Raw genomic sequence first — 24,394 nt, forward strand, 5'->3', positions numbered from 1 at the left:
GTGGAACACACAGCGAGCTCCCAGAAGACACTGGGAGATGAACAAGTGTCTGCTGGTGGTCTGGCCATCAGAAGACAGGACTGCTGTGGAAACACATGGGTACCCTGGTCTCTTTGACTGAGTTAAGCTCTCCGTGCCAGACATTACAGCAAACTCTTCAGAGGGTACTTTCAGAGGTCTCAGAACTAGTTCCTCTTGGGTACCTTGTCTCTAACTCTGTTCCCACCATCGAGCTGAAACTCAGAGACTTGGGTTCCTGCCTGGGAACCAGCATTTGCTCACAGTCCTGCAGAAGGAAAATCCAGTCAAACAAGCACTTTCCAATGTTGCGCTGCCCATATCACAAATGTAAAATATATATTTTTAAAACTGGACAGCCCAGATAGGTAGAGATCACATGGAGGTAATTTAAGCCGGCCCCTCCCCTGTGGCTTTTCATTACGATGTGGTTAAACTTCTCTCTGGGCATGCAATTCTCTGAATTCATGAGAAAATGTGGATTCCTCTGAAAAGTGCAGAGACAGGAAAATTGTGTTCGTGTGTTTGTTTTCATTATCTGGGATCGTGTGTTTTCTAAATGATGGTCCAAGGCCAGTTGGAAATGTCCTCTGGTCATAGATTTCACCCTCTGCAGTCTGAAAAGTGCAAAAGCCCAAGCAACCAGCCCTTTTCTGATGGGTTTTTTCATGCGAGATTAATTTATTTCTCTATTTCCACAACCTTGTTTTTGTCTGCATAATTAGCTGAATTTGTTCGTGGCTGAACAGGGTATTGGAGGGGGAAGAGAGAGAGAGAGAGAGAGAGAGAGAGAGAGAGAGAGAGAGAGAGAGATTGATTCCCGGGAGCTGAAGAGATGGCTCAATCAGCGAAGTGCATGAAGTGCATTCTGTTCTGTTCAGCTCCTCCAGCACCCATGTTACAGTTACAGAGCCAGGTGCTGCAAGCAAGCACCTGCCACCCCAGTACTGGCAGAGGAGTGGGGACTGCTGGGTCCCAGGGACTCCCTGGCAGACCAACCTAACTGAAACTCCCAGTTCTCTGGGAGATCATGTCCCAGAAAATCAAGGTAGAGAGAGTTAGAGGAAGACACTTGCCGGCAACCTCCGACCTCCACCTGCATGCGTATACATGGATGTGCACGCACACGCGTACCCCTTCAAGAGCACACATGCAAACACATGCACACACATGCATACGTCACAGGGGTGGGGGAAGAGAAAGGGTAAGGAGATTTCGATTCTTTGGCCCCTCTGTATGGAAAAAGCTTAAGGCGCTCTCATTTCCAGAAGTGTCTCATTTTGAGCCCATGGTGGGGGGGTGGGGAGGCTGGCCTGAGCTCCCAGCTCGGACCGTGAAGCCTGCCTATACATACAGTTTCCAAGCCTGACGGTTTCTCCTTGCAGCGCTGTAAAAGCGTGAGAAATTATACCTTCCATGGTACTTTATTTCCCTTCCTCCATGAGGTTTCCAGATTTCTTCAGGGACACCTAAATCCATGAATCAGCACAGCTGGGCCGCGAGAAGGAACACCACGATAATACAAACATTTTTCTTGTAAAAATCTGTTAGGAAGATTCCGGCCTGGTGGAGATTTGTTTTATGAAAGATGTTTCCCTCCGGATTGTGTGACTGGAAACCTGATTCAAAGCATGCCTTCATCCCTTTTGCTTTTGTCTGGACACGTGGTTGTAACATTGAGTGTTCAGCTCAAGCCCTGTATGAGACTTAAGTCATAAACCAGCAATTTCAGCTGGGAGGACCAGACACGAGATCAACCCTCCTCTTCCTTCAACCGTGTGTTATTGCAGAAGCAGGAGGCTTTGCTTTTTTGTTTTCAATGTTTGATTTTGGAGACCACCCTCCACGAACTGGTTTATTTCCCCTAAAAATGCCTTTGGGATCCTCCCAGTAATTGACAGAAGAGTGTAAATGCTTTCAGAGGAAGCTCGATTAAAATGTAACCTGCCTCAGAGGCCATCTTGTTTGGATGTGTGTATCTCTACCATGGAGTGTCCCTCTCCTGCACCCTGGCAGCTTCCATATTCCTCTCAGCCGCTCCACTTTTGCCAGTCCTAAACCTCACCCGTCACAGTCTTAAAAACCCTGCTTCTTCTTTCTCTCTCTGCCACAAAAACCTTTGCATTTTGTCTCGATTCACCTACCTCTCCTTGGCCTCTCTGCTCCTCAGCTCAGGCTTCCACTGCTTCAGACTCAATGTTTAAATGATTGGCCACAAGCATCTGTTCCCCAGAAAGAACTCAGCATTTTCCCAGGGAGATCACAGATTTCTCTACAAAGTGTATTCTCCACCGCTCTCCTAAGATTGTGGCGCAGATGTACCTGGGTCATAAAAGTACAAGAAACAGTGACAAGCTGGATTCCCGTGTGTCCTCAGCGATCTTCACATCTGTGTGGAGTCTGCAACAACACGCCTTTGGCTGGCGCCAGTTCTATAATGTTCTTTGAAGTTGTTTAGGTGATCGTTTTGTTTAAAAATGACCCTGACTTCTTTTGAGCCCACAATCAATGATTCAGCGAGAATATTAAGCTCCTTTTTTAGGTTTTCCCACATGAAAGAGGAAACCAGATCACCCCAGTTGTGGCTTCCCAAAGAGATCCCTGGGGCTGGGGGTCAGCTTCTAAATGATGGTACACAGCCACAAAGCCCACGGGAGGAAGACTCTCTCCTCCAAATATCGTTGTTGTCTTGTCTGTTTTTATTTTTATTGTCTGAGAGACATGAACGATGTGCTGCAAGCCCCGGGGAAGTATTAAGGCAAACTAAACTCTTGCTTTCTTTTGGCAGCACAAAAGAGAGACCCTTAAAATGACCAAGTACGTGGAGTTGGTTATTGTGGCAGACAACCGAGAGGTAAGGGCCTGTGAAACATCTCCACACAGTTGGTTTCAAAGGGAAGTACAGGGGGCGCTGAACCAGTTAGGACTCGCTTTCCCTCCATGGTCAGTGTGTTCTTAAGAACCTTGGGGACGGGCATTGAAATTGCGCTTTTCCAATCTGAGGAAGCACCAACTATTTAACATGTATCTAGTGTGATAAAATAATTGCAAAGTATAACCCCCCCCCCAAAAAAATGCAGTGTTTCTCTGTAGCTAAGCTCTCTAAGTAAGGGGAAATAACTAGGGGGCGTTATAGGTGGCTTTCAATTACACTCTGACATTTTGGGAAAAGTTAGATGTACCTTAACCTGAATGAATGAATGAATGAACGAATGAATGCTGTACAGACATGGTAGAGAAATCCTTCCTTCTTGTGATATGCTTTGTACCATTGATTTTTTTTCCTTCCATTTCATTTTGAATCAATTTTCCTCAGATTATCTTCCCTACGGTTTCTTACCATCCCATTAACGCAGTATAAATTGGTGACATTTTTCTCCTAAACTCATTCAACATACATCAATGAAACCAGCTTGACAATTTCTCAGAAATCTCATCCCATTCTGGAAGGTCAGCTTAGAGGAGAGAATGGGGAATTTGTTAACTTTTTTTCCATTCTCCGTCTTGGACATGTTGTTATGAGCTTTTCTTGCTTCTCATATTTAATGTTTAAAAACAAATCTAAAGGAAATTTCTCAGGAAGTTAAAATCCAGCTGATGATGTGAAAAGTGGCCTTGGACAGCCTCCCCGTTGTCCATTTTCTCTTCGCCAAAACATGCCCTGCCTCCATCATGTGTGAGGCTGGAGGAGCTGCAAAAGGTAGCGCATGAGTCTTTGGCTTGAGCGCATGTGCACATTGTAGGGAATTACAGGAACTCCCCAGCTAGGAAACTGTCTGGCGTGATGTGATCTCCTACACTGCAAATGTGGAGCCTCCTCTTATCCCCCCAGTCAGAGTACAGGATGTCGCCAAAGCCCAGGACTTCACATCTCAGGATCTGGGAAGAGGAATCCTGAGTGGTGTGTGTGTGTATGTGTGTGTGTGTGTGTGTGTGTGTGTGTGTGTGTGTGTATACACATATACATATACTCTTTTATGATTTATTTTTATTTTATGTGCATTGGTGTTTTTCCTGCATGTATGTGTGAGGATGCCAGATCCCCTGGAACTGGAGCTACAGACAGTTGTGAGCTGCCATATGGGTGCTGGGTTCAATTCCCTGACCCTCTGAAGAGCAGCCAGTGCTCTTTTCTGCTGAGCCATCTCTCTGGCCCCCTGATTGATATTCTTATCGTTATTAATGCTGGCATTTGAAATTGTTAAGTTTCAGAGGCAAGGAAAAGATCTGGAGAAAGTGAAGCAGCGGTTAATAGAAATCGCTAATCACGTTGACAAGGTAAGTCACTTAACAAGTAATTAAATTCCTTGAACTGTGTCAATGTTTGGAAACGAGGTTGGGAGAATTAAGTGATCTTCCTCTGACTGAGCAGAGACCACAGTCTGTCTCTGCATCCTGTGCTGACGTCTGAGTGTCCAGTCCTCTACGCAGGTGTTTTTCAGGACCTGGGCAACTTTTAGGAGACTCCAGCCCTAGCTGGTCTGGGACTGTGGATGCCTTGGGGGACTCAGTTTCCTCTAGGATCTTGTCTTGTCAGAAAAGGTTCTAGCCTATGAGAATTCTGAACAATACATCAGATAGAATCCCACAAGGGTGGATACACTGAGCCTCTGAGAATTTGGTAGCTGGGCCTCTTCTGGGTTCTCCAATGTGAAGGTCACGATGCACCAATGTGGACAGGAGGGTGGATCCTGCAGGCTCCACCATCAGAACACCGAAGCCGATGTCCAGTTCAGTCACCACATTAGATTTTATTCTTTGTCGGTGTGACAGATACCTGCAAGAAAAATAGTGGAGGAGGGAACGTTTATTTTGCCTTGTGGCCTTGGGTGTTTCAAGCTGAGGTCTGCTGACTCTAAGGCTCTGGGCCATCATGGCAGAGAGGGCATGATGGAACAGGGTTGCTCAACTCATGGTGGTCAGGGAGCAGAGAGAGGCAAGGAATGGCCCCCAAGTGTATCTTTTCATGATGCACCCTTATAATCCTTCAACTAGGCCCCACCTCCCAATAACAGTGCCCTAGGATTACTCCAGCCAGGCAGTAATCATTTGATTAGGTCAGAGTCTTCAGGATCCAATCACATCTCAGTGATCAATGGGAATCATTTTAGAGACCACTTCCTCTTGGAACAACTGCTGTCGGAAATCCTTCATTGAGAACGAGGGGGTCTCCGCCACTACTTTCCCAGAACGATTTCTGAGGGCAGAGTCTCTGGGAATCTAGTTTCTTCTAAGCCTGATGGCCAGGAAATGGGAGTTCTGCCTGACTACCGCACCTTTCTTCTGGTGGCACTCCTGCAGGACAGAATCTGGACTGTTGAGGGTTGATGGCTCTCATCTAGAGCAGGGCTTCTCCCAGTGGCTTACACATCATTACTGGGGGTGGGGGCTCCCAAAGATTCTTCTGACTTCTTGTTTGCTGGTAGAGATGAGTGTTTTCTGGTGTCCTCTAGAGAGTTTCACATTCTATGTAGCTGGCAGCTCCCGGGCCCCAATCCAGGGATTTACCTGGTGCAGGGCTATGCTGTAGATGCCACCAGTGGGGAGAAGGCTGAAGTGGAGACACAGCTGAGCTTCTCAGTAGTCACACATCTCCTGCCTATGACAGCCTAGTGGAAAGGCAGGCCTAAATGAAGCTGAGCCTCTCACAGCCAGGCTTCTCCAACATAGCCTCCCTCTGCACACAGCCGTTTAGAAGGGGCTCCTCGCTGCCTCTTTCCTTTCCAGCAGTCCTGTTCTGTTCAGTTTGATTTTTCAACCTTTCCAGAAAGAGGAAGGCAAAAGTCTTTGCATAAATTCTTCTTCCTCCTCCAGCTTCTTGCAGTCACCAGGGTCCTGAGTTCTGTGCATCTGTCAGATGTAATCCCTCTGTTTGCCATCACAGCCAAACCATAGTGGGTAGACATATAAAAGCCCTTCATCCTGCACCCAAGTGACAGCCCTGCCATGATGCTGTGTGTGGAGGTCTCTGGAGTTACAGATGAGAGCTATTCACTTTTGGGGGATAGGAACAAGGGTCAGTCGGGACAGTGATCTTGCAAGGTAGAGAGTGGGTGAGAGGGTACACTCAGTAGGGAAGGGTTTGGTGTATTCCCGACCCTTATAATACAGTGAGTGGCTCCTTGTGGTTACAGAGCATGAGAGCATGCGGATGTATGCATGTGTTTGTGCATGCATACATGCATGGTCATGTATGCTCGTGCCCATGTGTACATACATGATTGTGTTCATGTGTGAACACGGCACACACAGCTAGGGTGGGAACTAACGAGTTGGGATTTAGACAGCCCAAGGCCCCAGTTCTTTCTCCAGACCCCTCTTTATCAGACCCTTGAGGCTGGCTGACCTCTGGAGCAACACGTGGCTTTAGAATGTTTCAGCTGTAACTTCTCACACATCACTGTGTATCCAAAAGAGATGAAGGAGAATCCTGGTTAGGGGACCAGTCCTTTGGGAAAGGAGGGCAAAGCTGAGTTCTCACCGTCCGTGTATGGAGCAAAATTCCATCCCTGGCACCGCATAAACTGGTGTGGTGAAGCTGGCCTGTGATTCTAGTCCTTGGAAGGCAGAAGCAGGAGATCAGGAGTTCAAGGTCACCCTCATCTATACAGCAAGTTGGAGCCTAGCACCAGCTACCTGAGACCTGTCCAAAAAAGAAAAGCAGGATCACAGTCAGGCTGGGGCATTAGAATTTAATTTGTTCATGGGACTACTCTTCCAAATACTGCTTCCTAAATCTCAGCCTTCCTCATCTGGTCTGAGATGGAGCTTGGCACAGATCTGTGCAGAGTTCTCCTTAAACCAGGAGACAGAAAGTGAAAGGTTTGGATAGTTCAGAGGCCCAGCCATCACTCCAACCTCACAAAGACACGCTGTCCTCTGAAAGCCCTCCTGCTCCCCTAAGGAGTAAAAGAGTTCATCCGGGACCTCCGAAGTAAAAGGAAATGATGGCTTCCATTAACAGCTGACTAGAAATGGCTGGAACCCCATTTTAAGTACATCTGGTTCTCTGCCTTTATCTCTCTTTACATATTAGTCTAGATTCTATCGTGCTTCAGTTCACAAAACTGAAAATGAGCAATTGGGGATTTGTTAATGGCCTGTGCTGGTCATTAACAGTACCCGTCTAGAAGTCCTGGTGAGCTCAGTCAAGCGTGCCAGGCTGGACAGAGGAAGAACAGAGCCAATTCACTGAGAACACAGATATGTTTAGCCCTGGTATTCCTGCCCGCCTCTCAATGGTTCCTAGAGACCCTGGGGAGAACACTCAAGCTCCTTGGGCAACTCTGTAGCCGCCACAGCTGTTGGCCAATGGCTCCAGGCAACATCAGACTTTCCAGCTTTAGTTTTGTAACTACGCTCGTGGGAGAGTCTCAGCCCAAAACTCATTGACTGTCCCAGTGGCTACTTCCTCATTTGCTGACATCTTGGCTCTGTTGGGCATTCTAAGTTAATAACTATTTAGCTGTTCTGGCTTAGAGAAAGAGAAAACTCCAGAAGGAGAAGTGACTCAGAGACAAAGGTGAGGTTCTAAAAAGGGGTCAGAAAAACCCAGATGACAGGAACAGAATGTGTGTGTCTGATGGTCATGCTTCTAGAAAAAACAATGAGGTATTGTTCCTGGGTCCTGGTTACTCTGCAGCAGGAGTAGCAAAGAGAGCATCCGGGGACTGAAGGTTTTACATCTTGAAGCCATCAACCATCAGTCCAACCCAACCTCCTTAAGCTGTGACTTCAGCTCCAAGCCTCAGTAGTCATCCTCTGAGGGACTCCAGATTTCTTCAGTCTTCTTCATTCCTGTGACCACCCTCTTCTCCTCCTCCTAAGCCAGTTGCCTGAAGAAGGCAAGCTCTCTTGGTACCCTAGGGAATTCTACCTCCCTCACGTCTTATCCACTCCTTCCAGAAAGCTTTGGCCCATCCAGCAAAGCATGGATGGCCTTCCTGTTGATGCTATTGCTCAGTGGGATACCAGGTAACTGGATTCATGGTAGCGTGTGCAGTGCCGACAGCCTGTGGTGACCTCTGACCAGCTGAGGCAGGGTGAGGCCATCCTCATCTTTGTTTTCTCCGCTTGTGCCATGTTCTTGCCCACAGCAATTACTGATAGCAAACACTTGTAGCTGTTGTGTAAACAGGAGAATCATTCATCAGTGCCTCTGTCTATGTCTACATACGTTCTGGGATCTCTGAGCCAGGCAGGCAGCTGCCAAGCTCTCTTTGTCCTACACAAGCCCATGAACTTTTCTCGAAGTCTGCAGTCAAGGTATTCACATGTGGGCAGCAGTTTTAATGGTCCAGATCCTGACATCAGAGTCAGTCTGTCTGTGTGCCACTCAAACCCCACAGTCATGATCTTGACTAATTTACCTGGCCACTCCAAGCCTCGGTGTCTTAACTCGAAAATGGGAGCAATGACAGTTCCTAACATAGGATCCCTTTGTGGAGTAAGCCTGGGCTTAGGAAGCACCTTGGCATCAAGCCAGGGCTGTACCTACACTCATTACACTTCACTGACAAGAACCAAGATGGCCTGTGGACAAACCAAGGAAGAACATTCCGAGGAGGTAGGGAAGGGACAGTGAATAATGGCTTGCGGTGGGCATAGCACACATGGAATCTAAGCGGCAGTACCAACTTCAGAGAGGAGGTGACATTCCACTAAGCCTGAAATCTGGGCTAGGGTGTGGTTTGGGAGGGTCTCACAGAGAAATGCAACCTCCCCATTGGTATGAAAACCTCCCTGCTTGGTATGCTGCTGACTTAGCGCTGAGAGAGACAGTAGGTTAGGCTGGGTAGACCTTGTTCCTGCTTCTAGTCAGAGCTTCTGGGAGGCATACAGTGTCCATCTCTCAGAGGGTAACCCTGAAGACCATGCAGGACATCTGGCCTAAGGACATCACTTAGAAACTGACACAGACATCAACATTGATGTCTGTGTGTTTTCTGATTACTGTGACTTTTATGTATGTCACAGTTTGGAATGTCATCTTGAGGGGTGCCCCTGGGATGAGCAGACATCATTCAGAATAATCTCGGAACTGTCTTTCCTGGGTAACCTGGGCTGGAAGTTTTCAAACAAGCACAAGTCACGTGTGGCTTGATTAAAAGCATACCATTGGACAACGTTTTGCTTATGTAATTGTCTCATTAATGTACTAATTCCGTATGGTCTTTGTTATCTATGTAACCCCAACTTGGACCGCTGCAATCCGTGTGACTTACTGTGACATCATTTGTGCCCCAGCTGAGTTCTGTGGTTTCTGCTGTTGACCCGGTGCTCACCATGTGACTCTGGGGACCAGTGAGGGAAAGGATGAGGGGCCGGCCTCATGTGGGGTTGAGAATCCGGGGTCAGAGACTCAACATTGGGGCGCTCCTTGCGCTTCGCTCACCACGTTGAAAGGATGCTTAGCTCTCAATAGTAGAGCTGCTGGAATTCCTGTTCCTTGCTGGCCAGATGTTGCTAGACGCTTTGAGGACCTGCTTCCCTCTGGAGTTGGCTTCAAAGCCTTTCTCCTTGTGTATTCGGGGTCTCGGAAGGTGGGGACTTTCTTGTTGCATGTGGACTTGTGTGTCACTGGCATCAGAAGCTTAATAGGCACTAAGGGGACTCGTGTCCTTGCCTCCTTAGCTGTGATCACAGAGTCGCCTCCCTGTCACTGTGCTGTCGCATGGAGAGCAAGGGTGATTTTTACAGAGCTCCTCCCAACCTCATCATCTTGACTATAAATGGGAACAATAACAGCTGTTAACTCTCCAGTTGCTTTGTGTCCTGAACTATGGGCCTAGAAGAACCTTGGCATCAACCCTCGAATGGACTGATGTAGCCACTCACACAGCCGTTCTAGAGGGGACAAGCCATCCTTTGATAAATAGAAGAGTTGCGTCCCCTGCTCTCCTATGGACTAGGAACTTTGGTTGCAGTCATTATTGCTTACACATAGGGACGAAAGAGAAGACTCACTATGAGTCTGCTCGAAGCTTTCTCACACTCCTGTGAGAAGAACTCTGCATGGCAGATCTTCCCATCTTACCAGTGCTGAGATAACTTCTTAGTATGGTGAGAAAGATGTGCTCATAAAGTTACTGAAGAAGGTTCTGTCTATGCTTCTGTTTTTCCAAAAGGCACCAAACTTCCTAACATGGTAGGTGACAGACTGTGAGGGTGTCAGCCAAAGCTGAGTCTTGGCTGAGAAATTCATCCTCAGTACCTCATAGGCCGAACACTGTACTAAAAATGAGAACAATTCTTATCCTTGGCAGAAGTGACCGGAATGATCCTCATCCAGTCCTTGCTTCTTCCTTGCAGTAGATATTAACTGACAGCATATTGAATGCTAACACACACCCACATTTAAATCAGATCAAGTCCTTTGAAAGGCACCCTCCCATACATATATGGGCAGATGGGAGGTGTTGTAGGGAGTGGGGCCCCTTGTTTGTCCTGGCTGCCCCACTAGCTTACACCTGAAATAATCACACAGAAATTGTATTATCCCACCGCCTGCCCAGGCAGGGAGAGTTGAGCCATGGGATCAGGTATGCTAAGCGTGCCGGAGGCATGGCTGATGACTTCAGCATCAAATGGTCAGCATTAGGGAGTCTCATTAATGTTTCACTCTGAATCGGGCACTAAAACTATTGCTGCCATGGTAACAGAGGTGCTCAGAGAGGGGTCCTCCCGACTTACAGAAATGAACTTCAGTGAACCTGGCTGCAGTCTCCTTTTTGAGTTTCTGATGATGTGGTCCTCCAAGGATGCCCGTTTTCCTAGTTTTACAGACCCCTGAACATCAGGATCGTGCTGGTCGGGGTGGAAGTATGGAATGACATCGACAAGTGCTCTATAAGCCAGGACCCATTCACCAGCCTCCACGAATTTCTGGACTGGAGGAAGATAAAGCTTCTACCTCGCAAATCCCATGACAACGCCCAGCTTATCAGGTGAGAGGTACTGTCTTCCTCTACTAAAGGTGCAGTACCAGCTGCATATACTTCCTGTGGGTGCCCAAAGCCACATCTGTCGACACAGTATACTGGCTCCTCCAAGGGCTTCCTAGTCTGCATCAGGGGTCAAGCATATATCCCCACCTATGGGCATCACATTTGGGAAGTCTCCTGTCCCTCTACAGGACTCTCATTTCTGGTTCGGTTTGGTTTTCCATAACTGAACATTATCCTCTGTGCTAATTTTTCTGGCCTTCGTCTTTTTATTATTATTATTATTATTATTATTTATTTTTTGAGGCAGGGTTTCTTTGTGTAGATTTGGAACCTGTCCTGGAACTCGCTCTGTAGACCAGGCTATCCTCAAACTCTGCCTCTCAAGTACTGGGATAAAGGCATGTGCCACCCCCCCCACCCAGCAAAGACTGGTCTTACTCTAAAGAAGATTGCCTCAAACAGTAGTGTGTATCATTAATGAGGGAGAAAAAATCTATGTTTTTACATGATCTGAGAGCAAGGCATATGTGTGAAGATTGTCAGGCACATGGAGAAACACGAGGGCCTTCCTCCTCTGGGGGAGAAGTTCTCTCTGGCTTTCCAGGTCAGGGAGTTGTGTTCTTCCTCCAATCAGTATCCACATGGCACCTGCTAGCACCCAGCTAGGCGATTTGAACACAACAGTGGCCAGTAATAAATGTGTCTCTCTGCTGAGAGAGGACAGAAGAATAGGAAGCACTAGAGTAACAGCTAATAGGAGATGTGAAATGAAGCGGGGTGGGGCGACTGTGCAGCAGTGCATGGTGAGTGACCCCAGACACCTTCGCATTGAAGAGACTGTTTCTATATTAGCCTGAATCCGTAGGTAGCAGACATTTTCAGAAATGGCACATGTTTATTTTAATCTTTAAGCCCTTTAGGCTATTTTTTCTTTTGTTCTTGGGCAACTTAAGTGGAATCTTCACACACAGTGGTTTCTGTTCTTTGGTCAGTCAGATCTAGCTTGCTGACCAGTTGTGAGGAAGGGATGAGGTGGTTCTGCCCTGTGTTCACTTTAGGAAATGCCTCCATCCACTCCCAACCAGTGTCCCCGATTGCTCATCCGGCCATTTCAGCGGCGCCCCTGTGGATGTGTTTGGTTGCTTCCCATTTTATGCACTGACCAATCCTGCTCTGTTAAAAGTCCATCTCATATACTTTGAGTTGGAAAGTTTTCTTTTCATTTTGTTTTGTTTTTCGCTAAAGGAATCTGTCCAAGCTAAACATCTGGAAACAAATTAACATCTTTTTTGACCTGCTTATTTTCTTGGATGTATAGTTATAACCATTCATGTGGTCTGTATATATAAGCAGCTGTAAATACAATGGCTGTGAGTTTGGGTGTGTAGTTGGCCCTTTACATCTGAGGGTTCCACACCTGTGGATCCAGGCAACCTCAAACCAGAAATGTTCCGAGGAAAAATTCGACTTTTATTAAGCATGTACAGACCTTTATCCCGGTCCTCCCTGAATAATTCAGTCTAATGACTAACAGAGCATTTGCATTGCATTAAGGACAAATAATCAAGATATTAAATTATATGGTTGCATAGGTTCTTTAGCAAACACAATGCCGTTTTATGCAAGAAACTGAGTATCTGAGTTATGGTACTCTCAGAGGATTACGAATCTAATTCCCATAGATAACAAGAAATGGCTCTAGTGTGATAGATAGACAGATAATGGATAAAAGAAGAAAATAAAGAAGAAATGAAAGAAAGAGTAAACTAAAGAAGAAAAAAGAAACAGAAACAGAGAAGGAACGATGGTATTTATACACTTGCTACCTCTATCCAATTAGTCACTGTGACAATATCTAACTTTAATTTTTATTTTATTTTATCTCACATATGAGTGTTTGCCTGCATGCATGTCTATGCACCATATGTGCCTGATGCCCACAGAGGCCAAAAGAGGAAGCTGGATCCCCTAGGACTTGAGTTACTGACAGTTGTGAGCTGTTATCTGGGTTCTGGGAATGGAATCCAGGTCCTTTGGAAGAGCAGCCAACTCTTAACCATTGAGTCATCTCTCCAGCCTCATATCTGACTTTTCAAACTCTAACTGCATTGTCTGTGTTGGTATACAGCCAACATAACACGACTAAGACACTTGATTACTTTATAGGAGTCCAACAAATACAGTGTTAAGGTTTCAATGCATGAACCTGGGATTAATACACTTGCCTGAAGCACTCTTTTGGTTTGCGTAGATTCATGATCAGGTTGAGATTCTAGATAGGAGAACACCTACGTTGAAGCCACGAAGTTCCCGTCCAGAAACTTCCTCTCTGGTGCCAAGGCTTTGTGGGTGATTACTTGCTATCCACTGGCTCTAGAGGAGCGATCACTTTCCTGCCGATTCCAGTCTCAAAAGCCTTATTGGCAGAACACTTTGAAGGATTCCGTGTCTAACAATGATGAGTTACACAGGGAAGCAAACTCCGGCTCCACCAGAAAAATCTCCCAAGCTGTCTCCCGTTTCCTTAAGCACACAGTGATCCCCGGTGACTTCTCGGCCTTTCTATCAGCAGGCATTGTTTCAAAGGAACAGCTCCCTGCAGTCCATCAGGAAGCTGGCAGGCTGCAACTTACGAATACAAAGTAATGCCTGACCACTGTCTGAGTCTGGACAGCGGAACTCAACAAGAATTATGGGACCATCTTGCAACTGGAAAAGTAAAGTGTAATGCAAAAAGAAAAAAGTCCCAAGTCAGTAAATACCCCTCCTGGGGCTGTTTGTGTCAGTGGACTTTCTGTGGCAGGCCTGCCCAGCCGCATTTGAAACGTTGGGAAATGCATCCCTAATGCATGAGATTAAAGACAGTCCTTCCTTGTGTTTTTCAGTGGGGTTTATTTCCAAGGAACCACCATCGGCATGGCACCCATCATGAGCATGTGCACCGCAGAGCAGTCCGGGGGAGTTGTCATGGTAAGCCAAAGAGGCCCCGGAAATGTCTTCCCTGTTTAATCCCCCCCCCCGGGAAATTCCTACTCTTGTCGGACCTCTTGAAATTAGTTCCTTTCCAGTGACGCTGTCTAAATTTACCTCTGCTCTTACTCCACCCATATTTATGATTTATTTTCCCACACGTGGGGACACAGATGGCACACAGGGAAGGCAGGCAAAGGACAGTAGCTCCTTCTGTGAGAAATATCTCAAGTGGGACTACTGGTCGAAGTATCTCAATCCAGGAATGTTTCCTGGCATTGGGATGAGTCGGGGCATGGGGGTTGCCCTTCATGCTCAGTTTTTTTGGGGTAGACTGTGGTCTCACCGAATGTTGCCGCTCTAGTGATTTTTTGATGGTTCTGCCTCTGTGCCCAGCAGTCAGAAGTTTGAGGTTTTTCACTACGTACCATTGCAAATGCTTTCCATACCTTCTGGCCAGAGTACAATTTGTCTTTATCATAACTTATTCTTGGAAGACAGAGGCCTAGGTTTATTGCTTTACGGGGATAACTTTGTCATGTATGGGGCTATATGTGTTTGTAAAAGGAAATACAGCGAGAAGCATGTTTGAGATTTCTTATGAGTTTGATGGAAGGAACTTAGACCGTCTGCCCAATGGGAGGCTCCCTCCCACTCTAGCCCCCCTGAAAGTTCTAGAAGGGATTCTCATACCAGATGGTCCCTTGAGAATCTAGTGCCCACTATGGTACAGTCTTGCAGACAGGTCATTTCCTCAGAGCCCTGTCCTTCCATCTCTATTAAATAAATACCCTGTTGCCTCACAAGAAGCTGTGACTGTCTCCCCACCCTTCATATAGAGCTGTCTGTGAGCGCTCAATTGTAGCAAAGGGTGGAAACGGTTACATTCTGCTGAGTGTTATTTTCTCTGCATACTGCCTAATCTAATCTTCCTAGTGACGGTACATAAACATTTTCCTCCCGTCTGGGAGCAGTGGTAGGTCATTTATGCAAGCGTGCACCGCGTGGGTAGCCTATGTGGAGGGCCTGCACCCACTCGCTGGATTGCTGGCTTGAACCAGCACCTCTCAGGTTTCCTTTGAACATGGAAGCCCTGCCGGTGATCTCCACCATGGAAGTCACTGGAAAGTTTGGGTTTTGCTGGTGCCAGGTTAATTTCGAGTCAGATCGCAGCTATGTTTTCATAGAACAGACTGTAAAGTTTTAAGAGGGAGTAATTTTCAGTTTCATGGTTCCATGGTTAGTTGCTACTGACTTTGCCACTTAAAACTGGCACAAATACATTTAGGAGCCAAAATGGAATTCTTCATAAGCAAAGTGGATCCTTCCCTGCATGGGGCTCAAACATCCCATGTCCCACATGACAGAGTAAAGGACCTGCCAGCTCATATTCCTTGCACTATTTCTATGGAAGCAAGTACTAAGATTCCCTCTTTACAATCATACAGAAAAACCATTCATCTTAAATATGTGAAATAAAGATGTGAATAGATGCAGCTTGGGTACCATGCCGTGAGAATCAAGTCATGACCAAAGTTAGATCAAGGGGACTGAAGAAATAACTCGGCAATCCAGAGTTCACCATGCGGCACTTCCAGAGGACCTAGCTTTGGTTTCCGGGACTCGAGTCAGGCAGCTCCTGACTGCCTGTAACTCCATCTCCAAAGGACCCAGTACCCTTTCCTGGGCTCCGAGGCTACTACACTCACATGGACAAACCCCACACAGAGACACCGTCACATACACACATAATTAAAAATAAATAATTTTTTTAAAAAAAATTGGCTGCACCAATTGGATGCAGATAATATCCTTGTTACACACACCCTTTTTATCCCACAGAGAAATAGCAGATCGTGTGTGGATACCGTCGGGCGGTTGCTTTAACTTCTGTAGGCAACAGAATCCACAGCCTGCCCAGACCTAAAACATCTACGCTAGCTTTCCATGACCCCGCATCCTGAAGTTGGATTCATGCGTATTAGCTGTGACCACCCCCATACCCAATGGCCCCCAAATATACAGAAAGGAGTTTACAAAAAGAGATGAACCCTTATAGGCCGAAAACTATGACTTCTAAGACCATTTCTCCATTTTTTCAAGATCCAGTCAACTGTTGCGTTTAGTAATCTAAAGTCACGCCTTTGTATCTAACGAGCATAGACAACAACAGCAAAAAACCCTCTTGATTTGGACATGCTATCAGACACACAAAAAGATGTGTTCTTCCTCATTGTAAGCCCGTCTAAAGGGATTACCAGTGATCCTTAAGATAGAGTCATATAATCACTTAAGCGTGATGTAAAAGAGCTTAAACAATTCGAAACAAAGCTGTGACAATTCCACAGAACAGAAAAACCAGCTGCTGAGTACGCTTGAGGAACAAGTTCCTGAAATTTTGTGCCAACGCGTGTGCTAACTAAGTCCTGCCCTCCACATGTTCCAGCAGCACCGTGCTCTCCACCAGGGCATGCTATGAAGGATTATTGCCTGATACAAGGCTACGACGCTTGCTACAACAGGAAGCTGTGAGATAGAAATGAAGCAATCTATCAGGGATTTCATCTGGTCTAAGAACAGCTTGCTTCCTAGACACATCTTTGTGTCTCAGACGGCAGACCAGTGAGAAAGCCCTGCTCTTGGTAGTGCCACCAGTAAACACATCGGCACTCACAGAGACACACCTTTACCCAGAGTCCACATAAAGACGAGGAATAAGAGTTTTTTCTAAAACACATTATCATATTCTCTTCTGGATATGTTTTGGAAAACCTGTTATCGCTTTTCTGGGTAACGCAAACCAAAATTCAAGCAAGGTACTCATTTATCCAGGGGTCTGAACATCTTTTCAAAACTCCATCCACTGGCAGAATTTTGTAAATCACATCTACGACCTAATAAGTCTTAGATTCAGTTAAGTAACTATATTTTTAGTTGTTTCTAAGTGTCTACTCGAGCCAAGCTATCCAAGGGTTCCAGTAAGCTGGAGGCAGCCAACAATGGTAGCCAAAGGTTAATGCGAACCTCGGCGGCTCCATCAGAGCAGGGGAATTTCTCTATGTTCAAGGTCAACTTAAAGGGCCAGCAAGAGTGAGACATAACTGAAGTATAATCTTAGTTCAGTCAGTCTTCCAATGAATTATGTTACATGGTCAACTATTATTGTGTGTTGTCAAAAACTTTCCCAGAATCTTCCCCTAGCAAGCAGAAAGGACCGAAGAGGGCTGAGCCTAGCTGTTCAGGGATGATTTGAAAGCATCTTCCATTCAGCATCCTCTTGATGAGGTAGCCTTTTCTTTCTATCATTAGGAATAACTTTTTGCTTCTCTCAGTGGTGTTTTTCAGAGGGGAGATCAGCAAAGAATCCTCACATATCCATGAGACAGCTTTCACCAGGAGAACCCCCAAACGGGTTTAATGAAATAGGCCAAATGACTTCCCATGTTCAGAGTTTATAGCAAGGCTCTCTCTACTGGGCCTTATGGGGAATTCAGTTAAACCAAGTGTTAATGATGGGAAAATGCCAAGGAACAAGAAGATGGGGGAGAAAAGGCCAAGCAGATGTGAACTGTAAATCTGTGCTCTTGTGTTTCCTTTGAGGACCATTCAGACAGCCCCCTTGGCGCTGCCGTGACCTTGGCACATGAGCTGGGCCACAATTTCGGAATGAACCATGACACACTGGAGAGGGGCTGTAGCTGCAGAATGGCGGCAGACAAAGGAGGCTGCATCATGAACCCTTCCACCGGGTAAGTGCCAGGCTCCAGTGGCCCAGGACTGCCTGGTGCACAGTTTGAGTTGTGTGCTGAGAAACATCTTAGAAAAAGAGGAAACACACGCACACACCCCCGCCCAGTTTTCTGACTGAAGAATCTATAGAAGTTTCTCAAAAGAAATTCCTGCACAGGGAGCAAGAGTGGACTGTATGTTCTGGCGAGTCATGGCAGCCAGCTTCAATGCCACATAGCACAAGGGCTGGCCTCTTCCCTGGGATGTGGTGGGGATGGATGCTATTATTTAGAAATCACAAATGATCCTACACTCTCAGCACATGTTTCTGATTTGAGCCTTCGGTTTCAGCTGACATTGGCTGGAGGAGCCAGGCTTCTGAGGGCCTTGACAATTCACCCTACAGATTGAAATGGGTCATGTAGCCTAGACAATTACGTCCTGAAACATGCTGGGTAGAAGGTGCCTTTCGCCTTCGGTTGGATGGGGGTAAGGGTTGATTACAGTATCCATGTTCACAGACCACTTAACCAGACCTCAGGGGGTTGAATGAAATGACTTTCCTGCTTCCAAAGATAGGGTGATTCCGTTTCTTTCAATGGCTTTCTGCATCCTGAGACTTGGTTCCTCCAGGAATCATAGAAGCTCGTCCCACTATTGAAGCCCTTAAGTGAGGGTGACACAGATGCTACCAGGTATCCTCTGACAACTCTAAGAGCCTGTCCCAAGCTGGGCTGATCTAGGCAAGCTTAGAAAAGGAGAGCACACGCTGGGCATGGTGCCCTGTCCTTGTCCTAAAACCCAAGACCATGTAGACACTTCTCCCATGAAGCTTCCCCAGCCAAGTCTCCTGTCTAAGTTTGTTGAATTGTGACAGGAAGGGCCAAAGTGTTGACCCAGTGACCCAGTAGCTGGGCTCTGGGAAGCGTTGCTGCCAAGGAAAAATCACACCCTCGGAGAGACTAGCTGCCTGTTAGCTTAAGGCCCAGAAGACGGAAGGATTGAAGAATGTGGTCTCGCCACCTTTGCAAGAAGAGGGAAGGGTTGAAGAATGTGGTCTTGCCCTTGCAAACAGCCCCCAGTGGGGCTCCTACCAATGGCTTTTAGGACACCAGTAAAGGCTGGGCTAAACCACACAGCCCATACCAAAGCGTTGCAGCCTCGCATGAGCCACTGCCCAGGTGCCTGCCCTTCGCAGCAAGTTACTGCTGCTTCAAGTTACCCTCATGGGCTCTCCAAACCTGCAGGACCAACCTCTCATTCCTGGTTCTGCCTTGAACATAATTAAATAGGGTCACATAGGCCTTGTTTAGTGATAACAGAACCTGACTGAAGGCAAAGAGAGTTTAAAGCCACACTGTCAGGGAGCTCTAGGCATGGCCCACCCTTGGCCCACAGGCTACATGCAACCTAAAATAGAGATGGATTTGACTTGACACAAAATCGTATGCCCACTTAAGACAGGATGAGGTATCTCTTTTGCAAATTTATTTTTGCAACTCAGTTGTGCAGTTCTCAAGCATGAACTTCTAGATGACATCACAGCACCATGTCACAAGGCTGAATATGCCTGCTAGGGACTGCCAAGTGGTATTCTCTGAAAGGAAGCTTGCCCCCCCCTGAAACATACCATTTTCTATATACAAACCCTGAAAGAGGAGAAGAACCAGCTGGGCATTTAGGGCCAGGAATCACTGCTGAGGGTGTGAGGTTGGTCTGAGGCCTACATGCACCTTCTGTCTCACTATCCCGGGGGCCTAGATAGGGCCAACCTCCTTGGGGTGCGTGTGGAGTGGCTCAGGTAGGAGCCGACCTGCATGCAGCAAGGTGGTCTTTGTGTCTCCTCATTCTTGAGGAACTCATTCAGAGGACAGAGCAAATGATCCCCATGCCTCATTGCCCTGATTATCCTGCGGACACTAACACATCTACCCACACACCTCCAGAAAGGGTCCCCGCTGACCAACTGCATGGCTGGCTGACAGAGCTCGTGCTTTCTCGTTTTGGATAAAAGAAAATGGAAGAGGGCAGTCTAAGTCGAGACTAGATTGAAGAAACCATGTCATCCCAGTTCTGACCCAATGGCCCACTCAATGGTTCTCGTGCACACAGGCAGAGAAGCAAATCCCTGGGCCTTTGTGAGCCTTGTTGGCAAAATGCATAGGTCTGTCCGGATGTCTTCCCTGCCTCCCAGCCAGTCAGCCACCCACTCATCCTCTCGAATAGGAAGCACTGTTTCGGGAGCGCTCCACTGAGGAAGACCCTACAGCCCGAAAGATCACCGGCATTTGCAGGCGTGCTCTCTGACACTTTTGGGGTTTGGTGTGAGGTCTTTCTCGCTGGCAGGTGTCCATGGCAGTGCTGCGTAGTGCCGGCCAGATTACCCTAGAGATAGCTGAACGCCTCAGGTAGAAGTGATTTTGTTAAGAGCTCAGCAAAGCATTTTGAGGGCTTCCCCCACACACCAGGGGCCTGCTGATGGCCGTTATCTGATTTATTCCTTATTAGCCGTGTCAGAGTTTTCTCCTTTGCTGAGCTTGTGTTTCTGTGTAAATCTTTTTCTATTTGGTTCTCCTTTATGATCCCACATCCCTGTCCGGAGAGTGGTGGTTTTAATTTTCTCAGATGGAAAGCAACTTCCTAAGCAAGTGGGTGAATTAATCACAAAAGCCCAGAGTGAGGGGAGAGCCAAGGAGCCCAGACAATCCCCCATCATCCATCACCTATGGTGGAATTTCCCAGGCTGCTCCAGCATTATCTCAAAGCGGTGGTTCCCTTGCCTCACGGGGTCCCTGGGAGAGGAAGGGAAATGGGTTAAATGAGATCATTTGCCTCTGTAAACTATAAATCACCCGCGAAGACAAAAGAGTATGGGTGTCATTTCGTTCACAGGGACAGCGAGCACAGAACTTGGACCCTTTTCAGAATTCCCACTGAGCTGTAGGAAGGGCTTCTGGGTTTAAACTTGTCCAAACACCACCCTTTCTCTAATTTCTTCCACCCTACGGACTGACCCATAGATGACTAGTATTAGAAATGCTGGTTCACTGAAGTCTGAACCTGAAGGAAACTCAGAAAGAGATAGATTAATGGCAGATTTGATTATAAGAGCCCAGACTGAAAAAGACATAAATACCAGAAATGGACTAACGGGTGTGTCTTGTAGAGTCCCTGGTTTTCCCCGCACACAGTATGCCTGTACCCTAACTCTAAAATCATGGCCCAACCCTCAACCCTGACATGTGGGACTAGGAGTCCTGCAAACACAAGCATAGAACAGGGTCCTGTACAAAACAGGGTGCCTGATTTCCTTGTGCGCGGCAGCACTAGCTGGGGGGAGTTTCCCTGTGGCTTGTCTCGTTAATTACCAGGAGCCTGGAAGTGCCTTGTGTTTGATGTCTTTGGAGACTGAGCATATAAGACCTGCCTTGGAAATTATTCTCTGGCGTATGTGAAGTCTGGGGGTGGGGGCTGTGTAGGAGTTAAACTCGGCAGCATCCATCCATTAAGGCGCTCCTTGCAGCTCTTGGTCTTCCTGGGTTGAGTGTGCTGCATTCACAGGAAAAAGGATATAGGAGTGGCAAGAACACATGTGGAGTTAGCGTGATAGTAAATAGAACTTGCTACAGTGGAATGTTAAGATTTGTGTTCAAAAATAGAGTCACTGATTCCTCTAATTTTTACAAAAAAAAATATTATTGAGAACTAGGCGCTTAGGCTGTCTGGGAGGAATGCATTGGAATCGGCCACACATTGTGCTCGTTGATGGCTGTTGGGTATACACCCATAGCAGGACAGACTCCTATCTGTGTGGTTCCCATTATGATCCCACATCCCTGTCCAGAGAGTGGTGTTTTTAATTTTCTCAGATAGAAAGCAACTTCCTAAGCAAGCAAGTGAATTAATCACCAAAGCCTAGAGTGAGCAGGAGGGAATGCTGAGGGGAATTTGTATTATAGTGGTAGAGAGAGATGAAAAACCAGGCAACAAAACCCCTGTAGGTTGGAGCCTCGCAGCTGGTCAAGTGCTGGGAGCAAGTGACCCATCGATGCTCAACTCTAAGTGAGACCTCGACATCGCCCCTCTGAGGCTCAGGGAACACTGACAAAAAAGAAGCAGAAGGAATTGAAAGAGCAAGAGGAAGCTGGGGGAATGGTCAACAATGCTGCCTTCTGAGCACGGAATGGCTGTTTGACTCTTAAAGGCACTGCAGCTGTGACTGCCTGCATAAAATCTACACACGGTAGGGCCCAACCACACTCCTGTACATGGAGTGAGAAGAGGCTCATAGGGCCCACCCCTCCCTGAGTTTTATCTAAGTAGCTCACGAAGTCAATGATGGAAGGAAAGGCCTTTTCCTTTGTGGTCTATCTACTGATGAGATGTCCTTGGTATAATCAGACCTTCACCCATGCTCCCATAAGCCACCCTGGTGAAATTCCCTGGGTCACTAAACCAGCAGCAAAAAGAAACCATGCAAGTACAAGAGAAGCTAGCCGGGAAGAGGAAGGGATGGTGGGTGCCAAGGGTAAAAGATGAAGGGGGTAATATGATTAAAATATGCACACATACGAATATGTCATAACGAAACCTATTATTTCTAATTAAGCTATGCTGATTATAAACAACCAAGTGGGCTGGAGAGATGGCTCAGTCAGTAATATATTTGCTGCACAAGTATTGGGGACCTGAGTCCCCAACACCCACATACAGAGTTGAGCACAGTGTTGGGCACCTGGAATCCCAGGACCAGTGAAACTCCTGGGACTTTCTAAGCTGCTAGCCGAATCAATTAGCAGGCTCACGCTCAGTGAAAGACATTGTAAAGTAAGTTGGAGAACGTTTGAGGAAAACACCCAGTGTTGACCTCTGGCCTCCCCACATACATTCATACACACTCATCCTTGCATACGCATTTACATTTGCACATGCATGCACGTGATGGCAGGATCCTTGATTTCAGAAAACTGGCATTCTTTGTAGTGGAGAGATGGGCAAGGGATCTGGAGCTGGCAAGTTGAAAGGGGCAGAGTTCTGATTGGAAGATTCTGTCGGTATGGGAGGGTCTCATCCCTGAGCATCTTCTTTACTCTGTCTGAGCTGCCCTGGGTACCATAGCATCCATCTGTAGACACTTGGATGTTCATCTCAGACAGTGGTTCTCAACCTCCATAAAGCTGCAGCCCTTTAATACAGCTCCTCGTGTTGTGGTGACCCCCAACCATAAAATTATTTCTTTGCTACTTCATAACTGTAATTGTGTTACTGTTATGAACTGTAATGTAAATGTCTGATTTCTCCACTTTCTTTATGTAGGCACTTAGTGCTATGAACTTTCCTCTTAGCACTGCTTTCATAGTGTCCCATAGATTTGGGTATGTTGTGCCTTCATTTTCATTGAATTCTAGGTAGTCTTTAATTTCTTTATTTCTTCCTTGACCCAGGTGTGGTTCAATAGTTCACTGTTCAATTTCCATGAGTTTGTAGGCTTTCTGAGAGTAGTGTTGTTGTTAAGTTCTAACTTTAAACCATGGTGATACAATAAGACACAGGGGGTTATTCCAATTTTTTTGTATCTGTTGAGGTTTGCTTTGTTTCTGAGTATGTGGTCAGTTTTAGAGAAGGTTCCATGAGGTGCTGAGAAGAAAGTATATTCTTTTGTGTTTGGGTGGAATGTTCTGTAGATGTCTGTTAAGTCCATTTGAGTCATGACATCTGTTAGTTCCCTTATTTCTCTGTTAATTTTCTGTCTGGTTGACCTGTCCATTGGTGAGAGTGGAGTGTTGAAGTCTCCTACTATTAGTGTGTGGTGTTTGATGTGCAATTTTAGCTTTAGTAATGTTTCTTTTAAATATGTGGGTGCTCTTGTATTTAGGTCATAGATGTTCAGGATTGAGATTTTGTCTTGATGGATTGTTCCTGTTATGAGGATAAAGTGTTCTTCTCCATCTCTTCTGATTGACTTTAGTTTGAAGCCTATTTTGTTAGATATTTGGATAGCTATACACACTTGTTTCTTAGGTCTATTTGATTGGAAAATTTTTTTCCAACCCTTTACTCTGAGGTGATGTCTGTCTTTGAGGTTGAGGTGTGTTTCTTGTATACAGCAGAAGGCTGGATCTTCCTTTTGTATCCATTCTCTTAGCCTGTGTCTTTTTATAGGTGAATTGAGTCCATTGATATTGAGATGTTAATGACCAGTGATTGTTAATTCCTGCTGTTTTTCGGTGGTAGTGTTTGTGTGTGTTTCCTTTCTTTGGGGTTTGCTGGTGTGAGGTTATCTGTTGCCTGTGTTTTTGTGGGTACAGTTAGCTTCCTTGGGTTGGAGCTTTCCTTCTAGTACTTTCTGTAGGGCTGGATTTATGGATAGGTATTGTTTAAATTTGGTTTTGTCATGGAATATCTTGTTTTCTCCACGGATGGTGATTGAAAGCTTTGCTGGGTATAGTAGCCTGGGTTTGCATCCGTGGTCTCTTAGTGTCTGCAGCACATCTGTCCAGGACCTTCTCACTTTCATGGTTTCAATTGAGAAGTTGGGTGTAATTCTGACAAGTCTGCCTTTATATGTTACTTGACCTTTTTCCTTTGCAGCTCTTAATATTCTTTCCTTATTCTGTCTGTTTTGCATTTTGATTATTATATGGTGAGGAGAGTTTTTTATTGGTCCAGTCTATGTAAATATCTGATATGCAGAATATCATGATATGGTTGCAGATAGGCAACCTCTGTGA

At 46.2% G+C, this 24,394-nt stretch overlaps 1 protein-coding gene across 1 annotated transcript in view; it reads left to right on the top strand.

Moving 5' to 3' along the window:
* The window catches only part of Adam12 (ADAM metallopeptidase domain 12), a 311,146-nt gene that overhangs the window by 224,530 nt on the left and 62,222 nt on the right, over positions 1-24,394 (top strand). The window contains exons 7-11 of the mRNA XM_048455333.3: positions 2,807-2,872; positions 4,225-4,296; positions 10,795-10,964; positions 13,850-13,934; positions 17,535-17,683. Coding sequence (XP_048311290.3) covers positions 2,807-2,872; positions 4,225-4,296; positions 10,795-10,964; positions 13,850-13,934; positions 17,535-17,683 — 542 coding nt within the window. The remainder of the gene's footprint in view (positions 1-2,806; positions 2,873-4,224; positions 4,297-10,794; positions 10,965-13,849; positions 13,935-17,534; positions 17,684-24,394) is intronic.

This window comes from Myodes glareolus, chromosome 7, assembly GCF_982192425.1.
Source record: "Myodes glareolus chromosome 7, mMyoGla1.1, whole genome shotgun sequence".
Lineage (NCBI taxonomy): Eukaryota > Metazoa > Chordata > Mammalia > Rodentia > Cricetidae > Myodes > Myodes glareolus.